Raw genomic sequence first — 24,430 nt, 5'->3', positions numbered from 1 at the left:
AGCTCCAGGGGTGCCTGGGGACATCATTTGGTGCCCTCTTCATGGAGCCGGGAGGCCGGGCGTGGTTCTCCATCGCCCCAACCCCTGCCCATTGTGCGGCGCCAGGGTCCCTGTTTATGTCCTTATTTTGAACTTTTCATCCTCACTCCTGTTCCCTCCCCCTGGAACTGTTGTCTTCTGGGCCCTGTGGCCCATGGGCAGCGAGTATCATAGGCCGGGGCTGTGGCATGGCCCCGCCCATGCTCCACCCCCAGACCCCTCCTGCCGTTCCCCCTTGGCCCAGGCTGGCTGAGGCTTGGCGCACTGGCCTGCCACCGGGATTCAGGGCGGTTGGGCTGGAGCCAGGGTCACCCTGCCTGCCCCGTGCTTAGGGCGCTGGAACCGTGCCACCTGGCTCTGCAGTGCTCCGGGCCTGGAGGCGCTCAGGGGCTGGGGGTGCTGGGACCTCACCACCCACCCAGCGCTTCGGGGCTGGGGGCACTCGGGCGGCCCGGGGCCACGGTGGGGGCGCTCTGGACTCCTGCCGGGGGCTCCCAATGGCCGGTTCACCAGCCGCCCATGCTGTGGCCCCTCCTGAGATTGAGAGGTTGGGTCATTTATTCTAGCTGTGTACTTAGGCCCACTGTCCCAAGATGCAAATAGACCTGGTACCGGGCTGCAGTAATGGCCCCAGGCCATTGGACTGGTGCAGCTGCACCTGGGTCAGACGCTGTGTCTGTAAACGAGGTTGGTCACTGTGACGATGTATGGAGCAAAAGGGGAAGTGATCCTAGAAAGAGAAGAAGCGGAAAAGAATCAGCCTTGGACCTGTTGTTTTTACTGAGGGAGAATTAGTCTCGCCTGCCTTGCTGTCTACCATCTTGATTTGCTGAGGGTTGGTGCTTACTAGCATGTCTTCTGTAGCACCAATCACCCAAGAGTGTTTCACACATGTCTGTGTTATATCCTCTATCTGAATTAATGAACCAATGTCTGGTGAAAGGCTCTGCTGTTTCTCCACCAACTTTGATGTGGACTGTGTTTTGAAAGTCAGAGCCTGCAGCTGTACCATATGGAATACAGACATCCTATCTACCCAAGGTACTCGTCCTAGTATGTGAGAGCCTCAGTCTATAAGGCAGGACAATGACTTGCCCAAAGTCACACAGCAAGCGTGACAGAGCAGGGAACTGAACCCAGGTTTGAGTCCCTGGCCCGGCAACCTAAGCACTGGGCCATCCTCCCTCTGTGCCATATGAAAACAAGCCAATGTTCCTTATCTCAGAGGCCACATCTACATTCAGAAAATAGGTATGCTTTTGTCTACAGCACTAGCAAAGACAGGGTTTAAAAACATGGTAGCTTTTTGTGGTCAACTTTCCAGGGGATTGTTAGGCTGTGAAGAACGAGGCATCTCTTCAACAGTGTTTCTCTTCTTAAAAAAATGACTAATGTAACTATGGATGTTAGTTATTCATATAAATGTCCAGTGCAGTTTTTAATCCTGCTGACCTCATAGTCTCCATGTAAAACTAAGTGAGTTGAAGATGCTCAACACCTCACAGGATCAGGTCCTTGATTAGGGCTCCCATCTCCTTCTGTCTTGGGGAGTTTGAGACCAGCCTGGTATCCCCACTGGGCAGTACATCTTTGGTACCACAATTCCGGCTCAATGCCCCGAGAAGTCTCAAGGACCAATTTGTCTTAGTTTCTTTTTCTCGAAAAAAAGAAATAGCAGTGGGCCCTTGAAAACAATGCCTTTGTCTTCTGCTCTCAAGACTTTACTGTGAGTTGCAATGAAGAATCTTTTGACACAGGAGACAGTGAAAAGTCAGCAAGGTTTCAGCCTGTGGAACCTAGGATTGATGTTACCTGCTGAGAATAGTAAGAAAGTTTCTCTGTTCACCAGAGCCATCAGACATAGCTGGGAAATAGGGAGGTTGTGGAACTTGTTAAAAGGCCCAGCAGGGCCGCCTGCCCACCGCACCCCGGTGCCCGCTCCCAGCCTGGCTCAGAAACTCCTGACGGAGGCCAAGAACCACTGGGGCTACCCAGTGTGTATACATCGGTTCTGTGTGCTGAAAGCACATGAGAGGGCCAAAATTTCAAAAGCTGGTGACCCCAGTAGGTCTGCAGTGTACACATCCCTGAAAGAGGGCAGCACAGCTTGCAGGGGTGACACTAAAGACAGATGTTCCTGCAGGCCTGGGTCTTGCTCTGTGACCAGCTCATCAGGTACAGGAGATTTCCTCACACACAGCAACAACGACAGAAAGTACCCACTGGGTCCCTAAAGAAGGGTGTGATGGGTCAGTCGGCAAACTCCTCTGAGTGGTCAATCAGGGAGTCCTTCACAGCTTGGAATCCATTCAGCAGCACACTCACAGTGGTTTGTCCCACCCAGATGGTGTATGTATTTCCACATGCCCCAGCCACCTGGAGATACAGGGACACACACATTGGAGAATAGACATGACATGCTACAAATGGGGCGGGTCTTCTCTCTGCACCCGTGACCCATTAGCTGTTCTGGGGGACCAGAGTTCAAAGCCCTTTTTTATTTCTATTACACAACGGCTTGTTTGCTGCTAGACGGACGGGAAGGACAGCGCTTTTCTCCTGCTACCAAAAGTAAAAAGGATTTAGACCACATCTTACTAATGAAATATTTGGGGGGTTCTGATTGTTATTAATAATGGAATATAATATATGCTAGCATAATGCATGCTAACACCTCAGGCCAGAAATGCATTTAAGCATGATTTTCTCCCCTCTTCTCTTGGATTATCCAAGGGACAAATGGACGCTGCTAGATAATAGAGATCATCTTTTTTTTCCCTCTAAACTCCATGTTACTTCTTGTAAGTGTAATCTTACAAGTCAATATAAGTAAAAAGAAATCTTATTTTTAACTAACAACTTTGGTCATTAGATGGTGATATTGGCTTGCAGTTGCACTGAGTATTGTGACTGGTGTATGTGGAGTAACATGGAGTTCGAAAGCTTGTCTCGTTCGCCAGCAGAAGTCGGTCCAATAAAATATGAAATGAAAATGTTGCGAATTTTTGACAAGCTGAAATGTCAAAAAATGACGTTTTGTTTCCAATTTGAGGGATATTTTAATTAAAAAAAAATAAAATTGAGGGAATTGCCAAAGCAAAACACCTTTCCAGAACGAAAAGTCAAAACATTTCCTTTTTTAAATGCTAAACAAACCATTTTGACGTTCCTGATTTTTTTTTCTTCTGACCAAAACAGTTAGCTGACCTCGACTCAAACCTGCATTTTACAATGGAAAAAGATTTTGTATGAAAAATTTTGCCCCGCTCTCCTTGAGCTGTCTTGAGTCGCGTAGTTTGGAGCAGCCCTGAGCAGCTACAGTTCCCATGACTTCTGCTGATTTTGGGTTCTTAGTGCTTCTGAAAAAAACAGGTCCTAGGTGTGTCAAGCCGGGCTCCCAACATCTTAGACAGCCCAAATCAATGGCTGCTTTTGAACTCTTTGGCCTTGGATTCCTGAGAGAAGCACAATAAACTATGTTGCTGGTGGGGAAAGAAGACGGAGTAGAGTCAGCTAGTTTCAGGGGATAAGCATTCAGGGAGTGACCACATCTACTAGGACGTGTGTGAGAAGAATTTCTGGAAAGTCTGGGTCATAGAATCATAGGGTTAGAAGGGACGGCAAGGGTCAGTGATTTTCAAGGATGAAGAATGGAAAAAAAAAAACATGTGCTTTTACCGCTAAAAAAATTGCAAAGAAAAATATTTGTAACCGCTCCAGCACATGGGCGTTGTTTGCTGGAAGCCTGACATCTGCCAGGGAGAGAGGCACATCTGCACCCGAGGGACTTCCAGCGAGCTGGGGAAAGCAGGTCACATCTGTCAAAGTGATAAGGGCTTCAAAAGTGTGGTCTTAGCACACGTCCTGGCTTTTGCAACATGCTTGCTTAACAGTCTGCCAATGGTCTCGTGGTGCTGGACGTGCCTGTAGAGGCAGGACTGCTTCTCTGGGCATGTTGAAGCCATTCCACTGAGGATGAATTTAAATAGTCAGTGGGACAGAGGGTGAGACAGCTGTAGCCCAGTGGTTAGAGCACTTACCTGGCTTGTGAGAGACTCCAGCTTCAGATCCCTGCTCTGGAGCAGGGTCTTGGACCCAGGTCTTCGCAGGTGAGCCATCAAACCACTAGACACGGATGGTCTCGCAATCTCTCCTTTGGAAACTGTTCCACTTTGGATAAAAGACTCATCATTGGGCCTGCATGTGAAAAGGACTCACAGATGATGGTTAGGCCACTCCCCTAAGATGTGGGGGGATCCCAAGTCCCTGCTCCAACAACTATTTATTAATACCCAGCATCAACAGGAGAGATTGAGAGACCCCCCATCCCAGGACGTTCCATAGACCAGGGCATGCTCCTGAGATGGGCAGAGAGACCCAAGTTCAAATCCTTGTGCCACGTTGGATGGAAAGGGGAATTGAGTTGGAAGCTCTTGAGCCTCTGGGGTTTGGCAGCACCAGTACAATGGGTTGGCGTGTGGAGGATTGAAACCATGTTCCACCACACACGCTTGGCTCCAGTTCTCCACTACACCGACGCTGCGCGGTGCCGTAGCAGCCAGAGAGAGCTGGTCCTGGCTCCCTGATCCTCTGCTTGCCTGCTCTGATGGAAGTTAGAGTAGCAGTGACCTATGCTAACTTTTACTGCTCAATAATGGAGCTTGCGCCAGTCGAGGCTTGGGCACATGCCCCCGTTCTCCTCACCCCATTACACTGGTAGGGGAAGGGCAGCTGACGAAGACTGTCCCTGCCAGTATCATGCCTATGGAGATTCCCTCTCAGCAGGGGGAATTCTTCAGGGACAGGCTCCAGCCAACCCCTTGCGTGGCAATTAGGGCCTAGATAACAATTAGCCAGCTAAAACTCAGCCTGGATAACAAGGGCCATATGTTCCTCTTTTCCCTTCCGGTTCTTGCCTCCTGTCCTCTCTACTTCTGCTGTTCTCACCAACTTCAGGTCAGCTCTCACCTTGCGGCTGCGAGGGATCGAACTCCTTGTCGTAATGCCCCCTGTCCCCAGAGCGTCTCCTTGCCAGGATTCTCACCCGAGTGCCCCCAGGAGGCCATCTGCCTTCGCATCACCTCCAAGCTCTGTTTCCAGGCCCTCTCCTGGCTGGCTCCCCAGCTCCAGTACTGAGCCTTCCCGAGGCATCTGTTCTCCTGCAGACTGTAGCTCAGGGCCCCTTCACAGACATCTCTCTGTCATTCCTCCCATCAGACTGAGCTCTTGCCCCTTTTATGGGGCCCAGGTATCCACTAAGTTATCACCTGATGCCTCTCCCTCCCAGCACCTCTCGCTGAGAAGCAGGTAATTAATCAGGGTGCAGGTGTAATCAATGTGACTAACTACCTTTTAACCTTTTCTAGCCCATGATGGGGTTTCACCCACCACACACCCACTACTCTAATCTCATAATTAGGAGATTTTTAAAAACTCTGCCATCCTTGCATTACAATAGACTGACCCTCTCGCAATTCTCCCTCCCAGCAGTCAGATTCCTGGTCAGCCATAAATAACGCCAAGCACCATAATTCTTTGTTTTATAGTTTATTTATGGACATTCACCATGAGAAACACCCCTGCCTGTTGGGTTTCCTGGTGGTCTGTGACATGCTGCTGCCTAGCGAGGAACAGCACAGATCTTATAGTGGTGAGGTTGCAATAGGTTCCCCAAAATACGCTCAGTGTTAATTTCAGTCACTCCCTCCGGCAGCCTGAAGGTGAACGCCCTCAGCAGGTTGGTGAAGAAGATGAAGAGCTGAGTCCTTGCCAGGCGCTCCCCCAAACACACACGGTGCCCTAACGGGGGAGAGGGGACAAGCAGTTAGTGAGTTAAGAAAAAAACCAACGTTTCCCTTATATTGCTTGTGTAACTCAAAAAATGACCGCATGAGAAATTTTAGACTTGGCAGGATTCTAGTCCTCAGTGAGGATGGAAAAATAAGATCGGTTTAAAAGCAAAATCATGTTTTACCTGTGAAGTCAAAGGTCTGAGGCTAGGTCTGCATACGTGCATCACAGAATTTGCTTTTCTCAGGTAATTAGCATTAGGAATCATTTTTCACATAACTATTCCCAAAGGGATGGAGGGGGTCATTTGCACGGTCCACAGATTTCTTAGTACAGTAGAACTGGGCTAATTTGCACTAATGACTGAGAGATCCATTGCTTATTAATGAATTTCGCAAATTAATAAGCAAGCAAACACTTAAAATCTATCACAAAATTGATTTAGACAATTTCAATTCAATTTTCATGTCTATACAAAATGAAACAAACCTAACTGGCTTCAAGACCGAGCTTGATAAGTTTATGGAGAGGATGGTATGACAGGACCGCCTACCATGGCCTGTGACCCATCAACGACTGCCTGTAGCAAAAATCCCCAACGGCTGGAGATGGGACACTAGATTGGGAGGGCTCTGAGTTACTACAGAGAATTCTTTCCCAGGTGTCTGGCTGGTGAGTCTTGCCCACATGCTTAGGGTCTAATTGATCACCAGATTTGGGGTTTGGAAGGAATTTCCCCCCAGGTCAGATTGGCAGAGACACTGGGGGGTTTTCACCCTCCTCTGTAGAATGGAGCATGGTTCACTTCCAGGTTTAAACTGGGGCAAATGTGAATTTTCTATAACTTGACGTCTTTAAACCATGATTTGGGGATGTCAGTAACTCAGCCAGAGGTTAGAGGTCTATTACAGCAGTGGGTGGGTGAGGTTCTGTGGCCTGCAATGTGCAGGAGGTCAGACTAGATGATCAAGATGGTCCCTTCTGGCCTTCAAGTCTATGAATGGTGCTTGCCATTAAAAGTCAACATTTGAATTTTGAAGTATGGGGAAAACTCTGTATCATCTCTGATGCCATATTGCGGCAACTTGTGGTAAATGTTGTCATTTTAATTGGCGGCCAGCATGCTGTGATTTTGGTACAAATAATGAAATTGTGTAGTAGAAGAATCCACCACAGCATTCTGCAAATACATTTTTGCCAGGAAGCGAGGTGAGTTTGCCATTCTAAGTGCAAGTTATAAAGCATGCAGATTAGCAAGGTTTAACTGTAAATCTCTATGAATTCTGCATTCACAATCTACGCCATGAAAAATTGTTTAGCTGTCAGTGCATTTACCTGCTGAGAATGGTAAGAACGCTTCTCTGCTCATGAAGTTTCCATCCTTATCCAGGAAGTGAGTTGGGTTGAACTGGTGAGGTGTCTCCCACTGCTCAGGATCAGACAAGACAGAACATATATTTGGCAAGATGACAGTGCCCTGCAAGGAAGAAGCCTCTGATTTAGTTCTCACCCTCACTCCCTCAGAGAGGTGGTTAAAGAGACGGTTTTCAGTCCTCATGTAGTGCAGTGCATGGCATGTCCCCCGGGGAGAGATCTGTCTCACTGGAGTAAACTGGGAGACTATTGGATGGTATGTTTTTATTTCTGTTCATCATTTCTGAGCCACCTGCTGGCAGGATGGAGCCCAAAAGAAGAGGCAGTTTCCCAGGATTCTCCCACTTTAACACTGATTCCTTAATGGAAGAAAAATGTTAACGCTTCGTATTTTAAATGCGTCAGATTTACAAAGTAAGATTTTTATATCGAAGCGGCAAAGCCAGGGAGAGGTTTAAAGGGGCTGATAGAGCAGTTGCAAATTAGGGGCAGTGGGACATATCAAGAAAGAGACACAGCGCCTGATCATCCACTGCTTTGCACGTTGTATCACGTTACTGGCACGCGTGCAAAGTGGCTGTACTGCGCTGTCTCACTTTGCCCTAGTGCTGATGGCTTCAGAGGGTGCAAGGAGAAACAGGCATGTTATATACCTGGAAACACGAATGAGTTGCATTCCTAGTACATTTGACCCCTTTGATGGGAGAGGCGGGTATAAGCATGGAGAATGTCTCTGTACCTTTGGGACAGGGAACCCCAAGAGTGTTGTGTCCTTCACACATTGTCTGGGGACTCCGATCGGGGCAATGCAATTGTAGCGCTGGATCTCATGAATCACGGCGTTGGTGTAGGGCAGGTTCTTCCGATCCTCGTAACAGATTAATTGGGAAGGACCCAACACAGCATCCAGCTCCTTCTGGACCTTCTCTGAGGAGACAAATTCAGCTTTATGCAAATGGAAGGACACGTATTTGGGCAGTGAGTGTGTGCCCAGGGATGGGTGTGTATTCTGGGGCTCTGTCACTTCCCGGCAGATTGAAGGAGGAATGACTCCTTTAATGCTGGTTAAGTGCAGTGGGCGATGGGAAGCCATGCCAAGGGAATCAGCTACGCTGGTTAGTCCTACATCTTTATCTCTAAGGGGGACCTGCATTTTCCCAGCAGACTCACAGATGCCAGTTGAAATTCGGTATCAGGGCCCAATTCAGCCCTGGAGCACAGCTTTCCCTTTCTTTGCTGTGAGAGGGAGCCGGAGGCAAGGTGCAGCAGAAGCATCCCAAAGTGCAGGGAAAGTTTCTTCTCACTTCATTCCCCAGACAAAACTCCTGTGTGTGTGATGCTCCCAGGGGCTGACTAGCAGTCTGGTGGAAATCCTCACCCCCAGCACTGGAAGCCCTGCTGGCTCAGGGCGATGGAACTGGTACCCACTGGGGGGGAATTGAGCTCAAATAGACTCAGGAGTTAGCCAGGCACAGAGCAATGTCGGATGAATATTTTTACAGCAGGCCTAGTCTATTTTTCACAGTTCCTTAACCTGGAAGTGGCCAAACAACCTGAGCACAAACCTTCCAAGGCAAAAGGGAACCACCTTCAGGGATTGGAATAAGCCTAGAAAACGTTAACGCAAGGAAAAAACACGACCGGTGAGCAGCAAACCGGTTCTCCCTAGGGCATCAGGCTCGTATCTTTATATATGATCCTGGGTGCAGCTGCCCTGCTTTCCAGGCCTAAACAGCCATCACTGTTTTGTGAGGGCAACTGGCTGTGACCCTAAGAGCCCCTCTATGCCAATGAGTAAAGGGGGTTACAAGATTATCCTGATCCTGGGCTGTACATTCTGGTTCCCCAAAGAACAGAGCCCGTGCCCCAGCTGAAGCCCTCACCCCCCTGCACCCCAACCCTCTGTCCCAGCCCTGAACCCCCCTCCTGCACCCCAACCCTCTGTCCCAGCCCTGAGGCCCCTCCTGCGCCTGAACCCCTCATCCCCGGCCCCACTTCAGAGCCCACATCCCCAGCCGGAGCCTTCACCCCCCACCCCCGCACTCCAACCTTTTGCCCCAGCGCTGAGCCCCCTCCCACACTCCGAACCCCTCAGCGCCGCCACGCATCACCTTCATATCGGTGCACATAACAAAATTCATTCCGCACATGCATGGGAAAAAATAGAGGGAACATTGGTCATGGGAGGTCTGAAACAAAAGCCTGGGTCATGCTGGTCACGCTATCGCTGTGAAATGTCTGTGCACATACTGAGGGCGTGTCTACACTGGAAACATAAGTCAACCTAGGGGAGGTCAACTTACAACCACCGCAGTCATGGAAATTGACGAGAATGACAGCCAACAGCCAATGTTAGGAACGCTGTGTCTACAGGGACACTGCATCACCCTAACTCCACTGACATAAGCCCCGCGCCTCTCCTGGAGACGGAGTTATGATGTTGCTGTAGGTGGGCACTTACGCTGGTGGGAGCCAGGCTGGAGCGTAGGCACTGATGTAATTAGGTCATCGTAAGCTGCCTTCTACCGACCTAACTCTGTAGTGTAGACCAAGCCTGAGTAAGTATGTGTGTGTGCTGAAAATAGGGTCCTAAAGTCTGTATCAAGGCAGAGCTGCCAAATAGGTTTGGTGCCCGACAAAAGGTGTGTATTCACCTGTCTCTCTAAGCCAGTGGTCCCCAAACTTTTGAGGGTCACACCCCGCTACCCATGTCTATGCCCCACCCCTGGATCTGGGGCTGGGAGGGGGACCGTGGCTCCCGGGGCAGAGGAGGATGCAGACAGGAGTAAGGGGGCAGAGGCTGCGGCTGCAGCCGGGGGCAGGTCTGGGGTAGGAACGACGCTGCGGCCGGGCGCGGGGCTGGGACCGGAGACGGAGCAGAGCTGGGAGTGGAGTGAGGCTGGGTGGCGTTGCCTCCCCACCCCCTGTGGGAACTGGCCCGGGCCCTTCCACAGGCATGCCCCACAGTTTGGAAACCGCTGCTCCAAGCATTATAAGCCAATACAATGGAAGCCTCATTTACATATGAAGTCAATGGGGGGATGTGAAATCAACAGGAAGGTAGCGCACTGGAGAATAAGCTAGAGTGGGTTATCATGACCCTAAGAACAGACAATGAGTGGGGGATATAAGGAGAAGGCAAGGAAGACACCCCTTTACCCTCCACCTAGGAGGTAATCGGTCAGTGCCGTTACATTTCTGAAAACAGGATCACAACCAACCTTGGCTGAAATGCTGCAAAAGACCTTTGGGGCGAGAGAAACTTCTTCGGCCAGAAGCTTGGCCTGGTAAGCTAAGTTTAGTCTCTAGAAAGTGTGTTCTGATGTTGTTTTGTATACAACCCTCTCATGTCCATTACCCTTATTTGCGATCACTTGGACCTCGAATCTTTGATAATACCCTGATGGTTGTTTTCACTAGAAATGCAGCTCAGTGCTGTGGTGTGATACAAGGAGCAGATCCTGAGTCGAATTGAACAAGCTGGTGTGTACGCTGTGTCTTTGGGGACAGCAGCCCTGGTATTTCCGAGTGTTCAGTGGATAAGGGGCTGGACGCTACAGGGAACCCTTCAGAGGGGCTCCGGGAGCGGGGTGCACCTCTCGTTAGCCTGCAAGGCAAAGGAAGGGCTGGCCTACCCCTGAGGAGGTTGTTGGGATGGCTAACAGGCTGGTGGGGTCAGGTAGCCGACACTCAGCTAAGTGCAAGCAAGCCCATCTCTTTCTGGAGGCAGGAGGGTAACAAGGAAACTCATAGTTCTGGGTACCCCGAGAACTGTCCCACAGTGATGTCGGAGAACCACGCCCATGAGGGTGGGCTCCACATGCCTTCAGTACTGGGGGACGGGTGTTGAGAAGGTAAGTTCTTCATGGCACGTCCCACCAGCATTGCCTCAGTCTGGCCTGGGTTCAGCTCCAGCCAGATGCTGATTTCAGCGAGGGGCCCTGAGAAATCTGGGACAGGGTGCTGTTTATATTTGATATGACACAAGGGGCGGGGGGGCGGGGAGGGCTGAAGAGAGCTCTGCTCAATGCCTCATGGAGGAGAAACACAAAAAGCCCTTTGTTCATGAACTTGGCAAGGGCAACTGAGTTTTAGGTGTGGATGGTAAACACCAGGGCCGGTGCTACCATTAACGCAAACAACTAGGCGGTTGCCTAGGGCGCCAAGATTTGGGGGCGCCAAAAAGCAGTGCCCCCAATTTTTTTTTACAGCATTCCTGGGTCACTCCACTTCTCCCACCTCCCAGGCTTGCAGCGCCAATCATCTGTTTGGCGCTGCAAGCCTGGGAGGGGAGGAGAATTAGAATTGGGGCGGCGTGCTAGGGGAGATGGCGACCCACCCCAGCTCACCTCTGCTACACCCCCTCCCCAGCACACCATCCTGCTCCACTTCTCCCGCCTCCCAGGTATGCGGTGCCAATCAGCTGTTTGGCGCCGCAAGCCTGGGAGGGGAGGAGAATTAGAGCAGGGGCTGGGTGCTTGGGGAGGAGGCGGAGCAGAGGTGAGCTGGGGTGGAGAGCTGCCGCATGGCTGGGGGGGGGGGGGTGCGCTAGGAGGAAGTTTCGCCTAGGGTGCGAAACTTCCTTGCACCGGCCCTGGGTAACACAGCAACCCACGTGGGTAAATGTTCTGTAGGAACATGCATGAAGTTCTGGTAATGAGACCTGCCTACTGTACCATCTCTGCTACCAGAGCGTTGCTGAGACGTGAGGGGGGGCTGTTGGGCTCACACAGCACAAAGTGGTCTTACAAGATGTGTCTACATTGAACCCTAAGCCCAGGTCTGCGGGATCTGGACTTGTGGACTTGGTGTTTCTAAACGCTTGAGCGTCCACACTGCATCATAAACCTGGGTTTACAATTGCTGGACCTAGGCTCATAGCCACGCTTACGCGTCCAGACTGCACTAAGCAGACCTTCTGACTCGGGTCTATGGCTTGAGATGCTGCCACCCCAGGAAAAGGACAGTTACCTAGTCTGTAACTGGCGTTCTTCGAGATGTGTTGCTCAGGTGTATTCCACTCTAGGTGTGCGTGCTCGCCACGTGCACCAGTGCTGGAAGTTTTTCCCTTACCCGTACTGAGGGAGCACCGCTACGACCCCTGGAGTGGCGCCTGTATATCGCGCCATAAAGGTGGCTGCGTGCTCCCGCACCCTCAGTTCCTTCTCGCCGCCAGTGAAGGTAGCCGGAACTTCTGCTCCTGCCTTGGCTGCAGCGCTTATGACCTTAGTGGTATCCCGTTAGTGAGTGAACAATTTCTCTAGTTCTTAGCTGGGCTCGGGGCATGCCCTGTGGCCCAGGCTTCAAGTCGCAATTCTATGCCCAGAAGCGATCCACACTCCCAGTGGCTTCTCTGTCTGGGCGAGGCTCACATCAGTGAGCGTTGCAAGATCTGCCGTTCGTTCAAGGCTTGGACCCGAGTTACAACAGGACTCAGGCTCTGACATCCCCCCAGCCAGGTCCTAGGACCTGGGCCCTGAGTGCTTGCTGACCTGAGTCAGACTGTTCTGGGTGTGGCCTGAAGTGGAGTTTGGGTGAAACCTGAGTCAGAACCCAGGCTTAGTGTGCAGTGTAGACAGATCCACAGTGACTGGAGGTGATCAGTGGAAAATTCCACCTGTGGAGGGCAACTTAGCACTGGGCAGATAGCTGACCGAGACAGCAGAGCCACCGCCCCTTCCAGACACCACCTCCATCTCAGCATCTGGAGAGGGAAGGGGGCAGATCAGGGGCAGGATGAAGGCAGGACAGGGAGAGGAAGAAGCATGGACGAGCAGAGCTCTACTAGGCCTGATTTTCTGCTGATGGGAGGTCCCTGAGTTGCTCCTGTGAAGCTCTAACTTGCACCCAGGCGGGCTGGGTGGCTGATGATCAGGGAGCACTAATCAGGTCCCTGCAGGCTGCAGCCCCTCCTCTCCACTGAACCTGAGCTCTGCTCGAGTGGGGTGGAAATCCAGCCCCGGTGCATTTCGAGTGTGAATTATGAGGGTTGTGGCTTAGCAAAGGGTGAATCAGGAAGGTTCTGCTGTGGAAAGAAAACTCCCCACTGGTGAGATCTGTTAGCCTGTGGCCAGCGTCCCAAGGGAAGTGGCAGAAGTCCCATTGCCTTAGCCATTTAAAGCAGGTGGACTGGCAATCCCGCAGCGGGGTTGGATTGGGGAAGTAGGTGGCCTAGGCATCTCTATGAGGCTTTTCCACTTCTAATGTCTACCATTCGCTGATTGTAGGACCAGAAATCTTACCGCTTTGCTGGCTGCAACTCAGTTGATTCAGCAGCCGCCAATGGTCAGTTTTAGAACCAACATGTGTCTAATAAAAACTGGCAGAACCAGGTAATTTTCCACGTGCACGCAGACTCGCATCCACGGTGTGCGTCCCCGTCCCTGTCTCCCTCTCCCTCACCTTGGACGTCAGGATGAAGCACCAAGCTGATCAGGGCCCAGCGCAGGGTCGTGGCTGTGCTCTCTGTGCCTGCTATGAAGAAGTCCAGGATTGTGTGAATCAGGTTACCTTCATCGAACGTAGCGGTGGGGTCGTCTTTGGACTGCAGGGGACAGAGGGATAAATTAGGGCATGGGGGGCAAGACAGTCGGCATGATAAATAGCAGAACTTGCTCATTCCTTTGACTCCCTGCCATTTGCAAGGTCTTTTTAGTATTTTTGACGTCAGAAAATCACAAAACGTAAATGTTTTTTCTGGTGCCCTCCAGATTCTTGTTTTTGTTACTTCCCATCACCTCCTTCAATTCCAATTCTGCTCTGTGCTGCTTTGCAACGCCCTTCTGAGACACCGTTTGGCCTGTGCGCTTTGGAGAAAGGATCCCTCTTCCTTAGAGCTGGGTTTCTAGGAGGCTGATGAGCTGCAGTAGTTGCTGAGCTGTCATTTAATCTCTGCCTGCCCAGACTGGAGCCCTATAGATTTCAGACTCTGCCACTCTCCCACCCATCCACACACCTGATCCCATCACAACCTGCTGCATTTCCGTTTTACTCTGCAGAGATTTGCACTAGAAGGGTGCGATGGAGTCGCAGAGGAGTTCTAGTCACATACGGCGCAGAAACATACTTTGACCATCTGTGCCAGGTAGAAGTCAATGAAATCCTGTGGCTCATCTGGTACCCCACTCTCCTCGTGGCGTCTGATCTCTTCCTTTGCAAAACAATACAGAAACCTATGGGAGGCCAGCACCTCCTTGTGAGGTCCTGGGAGGTGCTCCATGATCCAGGGGAAAGTATTGTTCAGCTGTAGGAGAGACACAAAGAAGCTGCTTTCATTCTTTGCAATTAACACATTTTCAGACTCATGTATGGGGCTTCAGACCTAGATGCTGATGGTTAAGACTCTTTACAAAGCTAGCCCTTGTGTCCAGAAAGGAGCCATTTGGATATAGACAAACACAGAGAGAGAGAGAGATGGTCCAGGTTCCCCTTGTGATGTCTGCTTCTTCTGGGCTTAGAATCGTGGAAGAGAGAGAGAGTAAAGGTCTACTGAGCTAAAGAGTTCAAAGTATACCATTAACTTCGGTTTGAACAGAGACTGGGAATGGTTGGGTCATTACACTAATTGAATCTATTTCCCCATGTTAAGTATCCTCACACCTTCTATGGGCCAACTCGTTTATCACTTCAAAAGGTTTTTTTTCTCCTGCTGATAATAGCTCATCTCAATTGATTGGCCTCTTACAATTGGTATGTGTACTTCCACCTTTTCATGTTCTCTGCATGTATAAATATCTTCTTGCTGTTTGTTCCAGTCTATGCATCCGAAGAAGTGGGCTGTAGCCCACGAACGCTTATGCTCAAATACATTTGTTAGTCTCTAAGGTGCCACAAGTACTCCTGTTCTTTTTGCAGATGCAGACTAACACGGCTGCTACTCTGAAACCTGTCATTAAACATGGTATCATAATGCCTATGCACAAGGGGACCAAATTAAGATTGCATGGACAACCTTAATTCTGGCATCTCCTAACTTTGGAGTGCTTGACAGTGCAAAGTTAATAGGCTTTTAAAATAGGAGGAGGGAGGATTTGGATGCAAATTATTATTTAAAGGGTATATTGTGGCAGCACTCAGAAGCCAGCAAAATCAGGGCCTGTAATGGCAGGAGCTGTACAAATGTATAGTAAACAACAGTCCCTGCCCAAAAAGATCTTACAATCTAAAAGACAAGAGGTGAAGGAGACAAACTAGTTGGCCAGGGTCAGAATGGAGGAGATAGGGTAACAAAAACAACAGGAAGTGTACAATTCGGAGCCAGGCAGGAGCAGGTAGGTAGCCAATGGAAGGACTTAAAGGTGGGTGGGGGAGGGCAAGAAACCCAAGAAGAGGATCTTAGCAGCGGTATTGTGAAAAGACTTGAAGGAAACGAGGTTGTAGACATCAGGTCTGGAGAGGAAGAGATAGTGGCAGCCAAGGCATGAGGTGATCAGGACTTTGACAAGAGGTTTGACGGCATGGGCAGAGAGGAAAGGATCGTGAACATGCCGTGCAGGAAGAAGCAGCGAGATTCAGACATCACCTGGATGTGAAAGACAAAAGAGAGGGCTGAGGAAAGATTGTCCATTTGAGCAACAGGTCAGATGGTGGTGCTATCTCTAGGGAGAGCGAGGGGGGACGATCAGGAGCTCCGTTTTGGCCATGCTACATTTCATTTGTCAGCTGGACATCCATGAGGAGATGTCAGAGAGACAATTCTGCCCCTCCCTACTTCTCCGCTCTTGTCTCTTATGTTTCCCCACTCCCCAGCTCTCCACCTTGCCCAGGACTCCAGCTGGCCTGTTTCTCCCACACTTTCTTCCATGCTGTCCCTTGCACATGGACCTTCCTCCCCGAACATCAGACTGATACATTCTCCTCCTTTAAATCCCCCCAGTTCTGGGATGCCTAGAAGAAATCAGCCAGCTAACATGGGGTAGGGACAGAAAACAGAATCATAGAAGATTAGGGTGGAAGAGACCTCAGGAGGTCATCTAGTCCAACCCCAATTAAAACAACCCCCTCCCCCATTATTTCTTAGGGATTTGTAACCAGCATGTTGTGCACATTCCAGAAACTCACCCAGGTGTATACGAAGACTAGTTCCCTTTAGCCTGACTCCCTACATCCTATGGTTTCTCCCACTTACCCATTGCATCACGTTTCAAATTAAACAGCAAGCTCTTTGGGGTGGGGACTGTGTACGTGGGCAGCACCACAACAACAACAAAAATAAGGTGCCTATGACCTTGAGAAGGGTTTGGTATTCATGACGTCTTGAAAAAGCCGATAGTATGAGACTGGACAATCCCCATGTACATAGGTGTGGCAGCAACCTTGGGCATTTTGAACTAGCCAGGTTTGCTAGGTGGCTTTACACTACCCAAGACTGAGACGGAGGGGACTTTGTGTAACACTTGGGAAATATTTTCAAACTGAATAAGACGACCGACTGGGGGCCCCAACAGGTCTTTTTGAATCTGAATTTCCCTTATTTTAAGATGAAGGTTTTGGTGAGTTTCTGGGATCCGACATCCGGACATTATTAAATGTCAGCATAGCAAATTACAGTGTCATGAGTAAATGATACCGCATGGGTAACAGAGCGTGGTCACCAACCACTCTGCTTTTGCTACTGGGTCAATCGCACATTTTACCCTCGTTAAGTCACGTTTCAAGCTCACGGATTCAGTGATTTTAAGAGATGTCTGCGAAAACACCATTTTGTGCACCATTGTGGCCAGGGCTGGCATAAGGCGGCAGCAAGTAGGGCAATTACCTTGGGCCTCACAAAGTTAAATTATGGGCCTCCCCACCAGGGGCCAGAGCCCAAGCCCCGCCACCTGTCACTTGGCTTTCTGGAGCCCCGTTGCATGGGGTAATGGGCTTGCTTGCTACCCCCTAATGCCAGCCTTGTGTACATTCCTGATGTATTGTTTATTACCTGTGTCCGGGGCCGTGATTTTTAATAAAAATACCCAGGCCAAAATCGTAGCCTTCATCATGTCTAATTTAGTTGGTAAGCTCCAGGAAGCAGATACCACATCATCTATTTAGGGAGAGGGACATAAGAAATAACAGCGACAAATTGGGAACTCACTCTCCTGCTGAGAATGCCCGAGGGTCTGAGCAAACAGGCATTGGCTTTAAGCAGCTGCCGGAGGGTCTCATCATCGGTGGAGAAGCGACGTCCCAGAACCACAGCACAAATGACATTTGAAAGTGCCTGGCTGAAGGAGACAGCAGGGTCCAAGGGCTGTCCTGCAAACACAGTTATTAACATTAATGTTGCCTGCGACTGTGTCGCCCCCTGCTGGGACGAGACCCATGTCCCGGAGCCTGGGGAAGGAGCCTGGGATCTAGCAGGTCTTTTCAGTCGTGAACGCTTCTGAGCCTGTGACTCTGGTATCCAGCAGCATTCACTAATAAACATTTAAAAGAGGCAATCAAAGACAACTCAAGGTGGTCACAAACCAACTCGCCGCGGAAGGTTCAGTGCGTTAAAGGGACCCTGCCCATCTCTGCAGCTGTCCAGGCGGAAGCAGAACATCACTGGCAGCTTTGTGAAGTGAGCAGAGCTCCTGGCCAGTAACGCCCCTCACATGCCAGCAAGTTCTCCTGTCCCAGGCTGAGAGAGAGAGAGATTGTGGGGCACGTCACTGACGGCTGCTTTTTCCTCCCAGCCCCAGAATTCCCACTAAACTCACTGGGCCAGATTCTCTCCAGTGGCTGAGGTCTGCTTGGTGCAGCAGATAGGAGTGGGGGAGGGGCGTCAGGAAGCTGGTTACAGCTCCGGGATTCTCTGCTTGGCTCTTTCTCTAAAAATTATTCCAGCAGGGCAAAGGAAGCACCGCTATGGGATACCTTGGCTATACGTGGATCCATTGCATGTGTCACCCAGTTGCTGTGCTCTCTCCCCTGATCATTACAGTCAGGGCTGGCTCTAACTTTTTTGCTGCCCCAAGCAGCAAAAAAAAGCGCTGCCTCCCGAGCCCCCCCGCAGAGCGCCGCGCCCCCCCAGCGCCGCCCCGCGCCCCGCGCTGCCCCTCCGCTGAGTGCCACGCCGCCGGAGCCCGCCCCCGCCCCTTACCAGGAGCCGCCCCAAGCATGTGCTTGGGTGCCTGGTGCAGGCCCTGATTACCGTCACTGGCATCTATTTTACATTCCCTTCTAGGACCCCTTTCACTCTAGTTACAGAGCCAGTAATGGTACCAACACAGCACGGGGTCTTATTTGTTGATGATCTCACTTAGCAGTGGGCTAAGACTTTGGGGCTACTTTTGTCCTAACTTACAGTCCACGGAACCTCAGTGACTTCACTCATGTTGCACAGGGTGTGACAGCAGGGGGGAATTTGGGCCTATGGGCTTGATCCTGGAGAGAGCAGGGGCTTTGCAAACTGAGGCCTGGATGAAGGCTAGCTGGCTGACTCTTAACCCAGATAAGATCCTAGAAGGATGATTAGATACTATGGTGACAGGAGTGCATTAGAAATGCACTGGATTAGCTACGTAGACATGCTGGGTGATTGGGAAAAACAGCTAGAGGGGATGGTGGAGTTGATATCTGCCCCTTTGATGATGCACTGGAGAGGTGACTTAGCCAGAAGGGTACCCAGAAGTCACCTACTATAGGACAGACCCAACGAAGAAAGTAACAGAACGCCAATAGCCGTCACCTACAGCCCCCAACTAAAACCTCTCCAGCGCAACATCAAGGATCTACAACCTATCCTGAAGGACAATCCATCACTCTCACAGACCTTGGAAGACAGGTCAGTCCTCGCTTACAGACAGCCCCCCAACGTGAAGCAAATACTCACCAGCAACCACACACCACACAACAAAAACACCAACCCAGGAACCAAACCCTGCAACAAACCGGTTGCCAACTCTGTCCACATATCTATTCAAGGGACATCATCATAGGACCTAACTACATCAGCCACACCATCAGGGGCTCATTCATCTGCACATCTACCAATGTGATATATGCCATCATATGCCAGCAATGCCCCTCTGCCATGTACATTGGCCAAACCGGACAGTCTCTACGCAAAAGAATAAATGGACACAAATCTGACATCAGGAATTATAACATTCAAAAACCAGTAGGAGAGCACTTCAATCTCCCTGTTCACTCAATAACAGATCTAAAAGTGGCAATTCTTCAGCAACAAAACTTCAAAAACAGACTCCAACCTGAAACTGCAGAACTGGAATTAATTTGTAAACTGGACACCATCAAATTAGGCCTGAATAAGGACTGGGAATGGTTGGGTCATTACAAAACCTAAACCTAATTTCCCCCATACTAATTTCCCCCTATTGTTACTCACACCTTCTTGTCAACTGTTTGAAATGGGTCACTCTCATAACCACCACAAAAGTGATTTTTCCTCCCTTGGTATCCTGCTGTTAATTGAATTGTCTCGTTAGACTGACCTCACACTTGGTAAGGCAACTTCCATCTTTTCATGTATTTATACCTGCTCCTGTATTTTCCATTCCATGCATCTGATGAAGTGGGTTTTAGCCCATGAAAGCTTATGCCCGAATAAATTTGTTAGTGTCTAAGATGTCACAAGGACTCCTTGTTGTTTTTGCTGATACAGACTAACACAGCTGCTACTCTGAAACCTATGAATATAAGGTTATGGTAAGTAAAAAGCCCCAAATATGCTGGCAATGATGTACCTCTCTCACTCATTAAGTACTCCACCAGGTGTTGGGCCTCCTCTTGGATTCGGTGCTCCAGGCCTTTCTTGCCCAGCCCCAGGTTCCGCAGGGTCATCAGCCCAAAGCGTCTCTGCTGCTTCCAGGTGTGACCACTTGTCATAACAATACCTGAGGCCATTGAGAATCGGTTATTTATATAAAGCAAAATCATTCACCTAGTAAGAGTTCAACTTAAAATATATTTTCTAACGTGACAGAAATCCAGAAGAACAAGCACTTTGTTAGTTGCTTTATCTGGGGCCTCAGACATGAACACATTGCGACAACTCCAGAAAACTCCCCTATTTGGAGGGTTTTGTTGCTTTTTTTTAGGTGAAAAAGAAAGCCGGGCTTCAAACACGCAGGATACAGTTTTCATAATTCACATGTCACCTGAAAATATGAGGATAATTTCACAGCTGGGAATGCACAAAGAGATGTGGGGAGTTTCTTCCCAGGAGATGTGGGATGAGGTCGGTTTCAATGCAGGGTGTGGATAAAAGAGTATTGATGGTTTTGTTTGAATGACAGCGCAGGACTATGAGTTGAAGCCCAGCAGGTAGGAAGGTCTTGCCCAGGTTTCAAAAGCCTTCACGCTATGTGAGTGACCCAAAATTAGTGTTGTGTCAAAGGCATGTCCAGTGGGACACTGAGTGATGTTCATGCTCCGAGCTGAAAGCCTGTTGATGATAGTGATGTTCACAGGACAGAACTAATGATCCTCAAAGTTATTTAGATGCTTAACTCCCATTGATTTTGAAGATCTGGGCCCAAGAGACTATGAATGGATCAAACAATCTCCTTAACACTCTGGATTTTACGCTTCAGTCCCATTCAGTGGCTGCCTGCCCCATTACTCATCACCAGACCAGCTATTCATGTAGGTATTTTTGCAGTCTGGAGATGCAGTTCCATGGGGAGATGGCTATGAAATAACGGAACTGCCACCCTTACAGTGGGCACCCCAGTTTTTTGCACGGTGTCTGTGGAAAAAGAACATTACCCTCTTTATTGCCATTTTCATCGAAGAAAGGCGTTGTTGGCCGGCCAGAAACATCTTCAGGGTTGGTGGTCAGACCATCTTTCACTGCTTGGAATCCATGCAATACAATCACGGGGCTCTCTCCCAACCACAAGGTGAAGATGTTCCCATGAATCTGTGCCAACTAGAGACATGATCAGTGTCAGCAAAGCATGTCTGAAAAATGGCATACAACAAATTGTGACCCAAGAACCTCTTAATGCCAACTGGTAAGGGTGTTACAGGAATATCTTGATTCTGGTATGCACAAGCACTGACTTTCATTTTTCTGGGTGGGTGCTCCACCCCTGCTCTACCCCGAGGCCCTGCCCCAACCCGCCCCTTCGCCCAAGGCCCCACCTTCGCTCCACCTCTTCCCGCCCATGCTCCACCCCCTCTCCCCAGTGCCTCCTGGCCACCACCAAACAGCTGATTGGAGGAGGGCCGTTGCATAGCTGATCTGTGGGTGGCTGGTGAGCACCCACTATTTTTTTTCTGAGGGAGCTCCAGTCCCAGAGCACCCACGGATTTGGCACCTATGCTGGTATGTACATTGTGGTTCACCCAAGAATGTCATGTGAGGTCTTACATGAAATCTGGCATCACACTGGTTACTACTATCAGTGTGAAATGTATGTACAGATATTACGTAAGGAGTTATGGATAGACAAACTGGAACTATGTTCTTAAGTCTGTATAAAAGTATCAGTCACCAGCAGAGGTGAAAAACAGGCTTTTCTGTCACTGTTGTTTATTCACCTAACTCTGTCCCAAGATGTAAATTAGACACGGTGGCTAGCCATTTCCATACAAAGCCAAAGGTTAGCAAAGAGATGTGAAATCAACAAGAAAGGAACACACGAGAAAAAACAAGCCACAGTGGAGTTGTCCTGTCTATGAGTAAAGACAGTGAACTTTGGGGGTACTTCTACAAGGCAAAGAAGACACCCTGGCAGCCTTCACTGAGGAAGGCAGTGCTTTTTACTTAACGAAATAGAGGTCTCTGCCAGTCTTGTCTGAAAATGCTGAAGAGAACATTAATAGGTCCTGTCTAAAGCAGTTTGCCTAGTTAAGTTTAGTCTCTAGAATGATTTTGTTTGGTTTCCAGTATTCTTATTTACAATTACTTGAATCTCTGATGATAAACTTGTTTTCACTACAAATATATCTCAGTGCTGTGGTGTTAAGCAAAGTGCTGGTCCAGAGTTGAATCTCACAAGCTGGTGTGTTCTGTTCCTTTGGGCATAGCAGACATGGTAATTCAGTGAGTATTCAGCAGGTAAGGGGCTAGATTCTGCCTGGAACGCTCCAAGTATTCAGAGTTCATGTGTGCCTGTCGCTACCTGTACAGAAAGAGTGAGGTCTGCAGAGACTTGGAAGGCAGCGCTTGTGTTGTTATGCTTATAAGAAGCACATGGGATTTTTTTTTTAAGGGGAAAAGGCAATCCACTGCATTTATTGGAAATACAACAATTAGCTTATGCATTCAATCACAGACACACACTGTCCCACCAGTCGATGTCATAGTTACCAGTCCAGAGTCCAGATCAATCTAGTGGCCAGCTAGGTTGATCACGGGTAGGGAGGAGCCTGGTTTTGTTGGTTGCGACACAATGCTCTGGGGAAGTCTTGGCAAGATGAACCTAAAGTTTCATGGCAAGGCACCCTGTTTATATAATGATATTTTTTTTATTGGGACCAATGAGTTTTGCACCGTCCTGCTGTAATTAATTGTTGTTTGACGAGTGCTTATTTTTTAAAATGTCTTTTGTATTTTGTTTTTTTATTAATTTTTTTAGGGAGTTACCCCATGCTTGTTTTGATTACAGCTATTTTGTCCCCATTGATAGGTCCCTGTTTTATGTTGAGAGAGCCCTTTTTGACATTTTAATAGGGGCATGTTGTAATTTTTTGGCGCACTTGTGTTTGTCCTTGGGGTTTTTTTTAGAACATTTGGTTCGGTGATGACCTTCACACTTACTTTTGAACACACACACATTTCTTATTCACACACCAACCAGAAGTGATTTACACAGAGCATTTGAACAGAAACATCAAATTGCAATGCAAGAGAAAAAACAACCATTGCATTCTTCCATGCTAACCAGAAATGAAATGTATGACCCTGACTTATTTGCACATGCCCAGACTCTGGATAAAATTTCTTGAGCATGAAAAATATCTTATTCCACTAATATTCCATGTTAATAACCCAGAAAATGACTGAAATGTATTTATCCAATTGAGGTTTAAAACTCCACATCAAAGATCTCCCACCAGGGAGCTCCAGGTGCCCGTCACACAAACAAAAAACACAATATAAAAGGTGTGTTACAAAACCAAACATCAATGGACGTTTCCTCTCCTGAACAGCAATCCTCAGTTATCCGAGCTAACCCAGTCTGAAAGCCCAGCCCAGTCAAACGGATGGGCTTTGCTGTATCCCCAGAAGGTCAACAAACTCGGGCAGATGTCAGACCAAGAAAGGAGCACATCCCAAAGGCTGAGGCCCATCAGACAAGGGTCTGCTAGCATCCCCTGCCTCTGCTGATCTCAGCTGCTCCCTGGGGAGAGTTTGAGAAGCAAGTTAAGTATACGAAAATAAATAATTATTACCTTCTCGAGAGTCTCAAGATTAAGTTTAAATCCCAACAGCCACAAGTTCCCGATGAAGGGGAGGGGAGTTGGTCCAGAGGGAAGCCGCCTACCTGCCCATTGCAGCTTCAGAAACTGCACAATCAAGAGAAACACAACCAGAGCCACAAAAAACTCACTGATCCCCAACATCCTCTTGCTGCTGCCTTTATCGTCTGGCTTTGGGCAAACCTACTGCAGCTCGCAGACCGAGCTCTCACTTTGCTGGAGTCTTAACAGTTCCCAGAGAGCTTTCAACCCTCGTATGAGCCCCTCTTCGTGTTTTGTTTCTCTTCCTTCAGACCCACCATCACACTGGAGTCTGGAGATATGCCAGGCTCAAGTTTATCTGAGCAGACTTTATGCCACACCTACTTTGTCCTCGCCAGCCAAACCACTCCTACCAGACTTTAACCTTTGAGTTCACAAACACAGCAGCCTTCTCTTCACTGAAAAGCGGAGTGGATTAGGGAGATCTCTCTGTGCCAATTCCATGTCAAGCTATTTTAAACCTCGATTACATAATAGTTCTAGGCATGAGATTTTTTATTTGCCAAATGCGGAACTCTCTCCGAAACCACTGGGTTCTGATTTTAAAAACCCCTCAAAGCTTCTGAGTTGGGAGTTCTCTCAGGCTGCGGCAAAACATGCGTTCTGGGCTGCTGCGTGCTTTGTTAGAATTGTATTCCCCGGCTGCACTAGAAGCAGCCATGAATTACATTCAAAGCAGAGGTTTTAGGGTTTGAATAGTACAGGCTTCCATTGAGTTAGAAAAAGACAGTTTGAAATGAGGGGGAAATTTTCCAAAATGCTTCCTGGACCACTGTTAGAGAAGTTTCACCGTATCCAACACCCCACGTTCTGGGTCTCCCCTCCC

The 24,430-nt window shown here is 49.0% G+C and overlaps 1 protein-coding gene across 1 annotated transcript; it reads right to left on the bottom strand.

Moving 5' to 3' along the window:
* Positions 1–5,570: 5,570 nt before the first annotated feature.
* LOC117882709 (cytochrome P450 2J2-like) lies at positions 5,571–23,896 on the bottom strand. Its single transcript, XM_034781392.1, has 9 exons — positions 23,536–23,896; positions 20,902–21,064; positions 19,878–20,027; positions 17,282–17,442; positions 14,270–14,446; positions 13,606–13,747; positions 7,943–8,130; positions 7,165–7,306; positions 5,571–5,838 (listed from the first exon to the last, which is right to left on the bottom strand). The coding sequence occupies exons 1-9, from the start codon at positions 23,704–23,706 to the stop codon at positions 5,660–5,662; spliced, it is 1,473 nt and encodes a 490-aa protein (XP_034637283.1). The 5' UTR covers positions 23,707–23,896; the 3' UTR covers positions 5,571–5,659.
* Positions 23,897–24,430: the final 534 nt, after the last annotated feature.

Source organism: Trachemys scripta, chromosome 9 (assembly GCF_013100865.1).
Source record: "Trachemys scripta elegans isolate TJP31775 chromosome 9, CAS_Tse_1.0, whole genome shotgun sequence".
Taxonomy (NCBI): Eukaryota; Metazoa; Chordata; order Testudines; family Emydidae; genus Trachemys; species Trachemys scripta.
The sequence above is the reverse complement of the archived record's forward strand: the minus strand, read 5'-3'. Positions and strand labels throughout refer to the sequence as shown.

Excerpts from the sequence above, each read along its gene's own strand:
- LOC117882709 (XM_034781392.1), bottom strand. The coding sequence starts at position 23,706 with ATGTTGGGGATCAGTGAGTTTTTTGTGGCTCTGGTTGTGTTTCTCTTG. Across the intron at positions 20,028-20,901 it reads TGAAAATGGCAATAAAGAGG|GTATTGTTATGACAAGTGGT; the intron begins GTAATGTTCTTT and ends CAATGGCCTCAG. Across the intron at positions 8,131-13,605 it reads GCTTCATCCTGACGTCCAAG|AGAAGGTCCAGAAGGAGCTG; the intron begins GTGAGGGAGAGG and ends TTGTCTCCTCAG.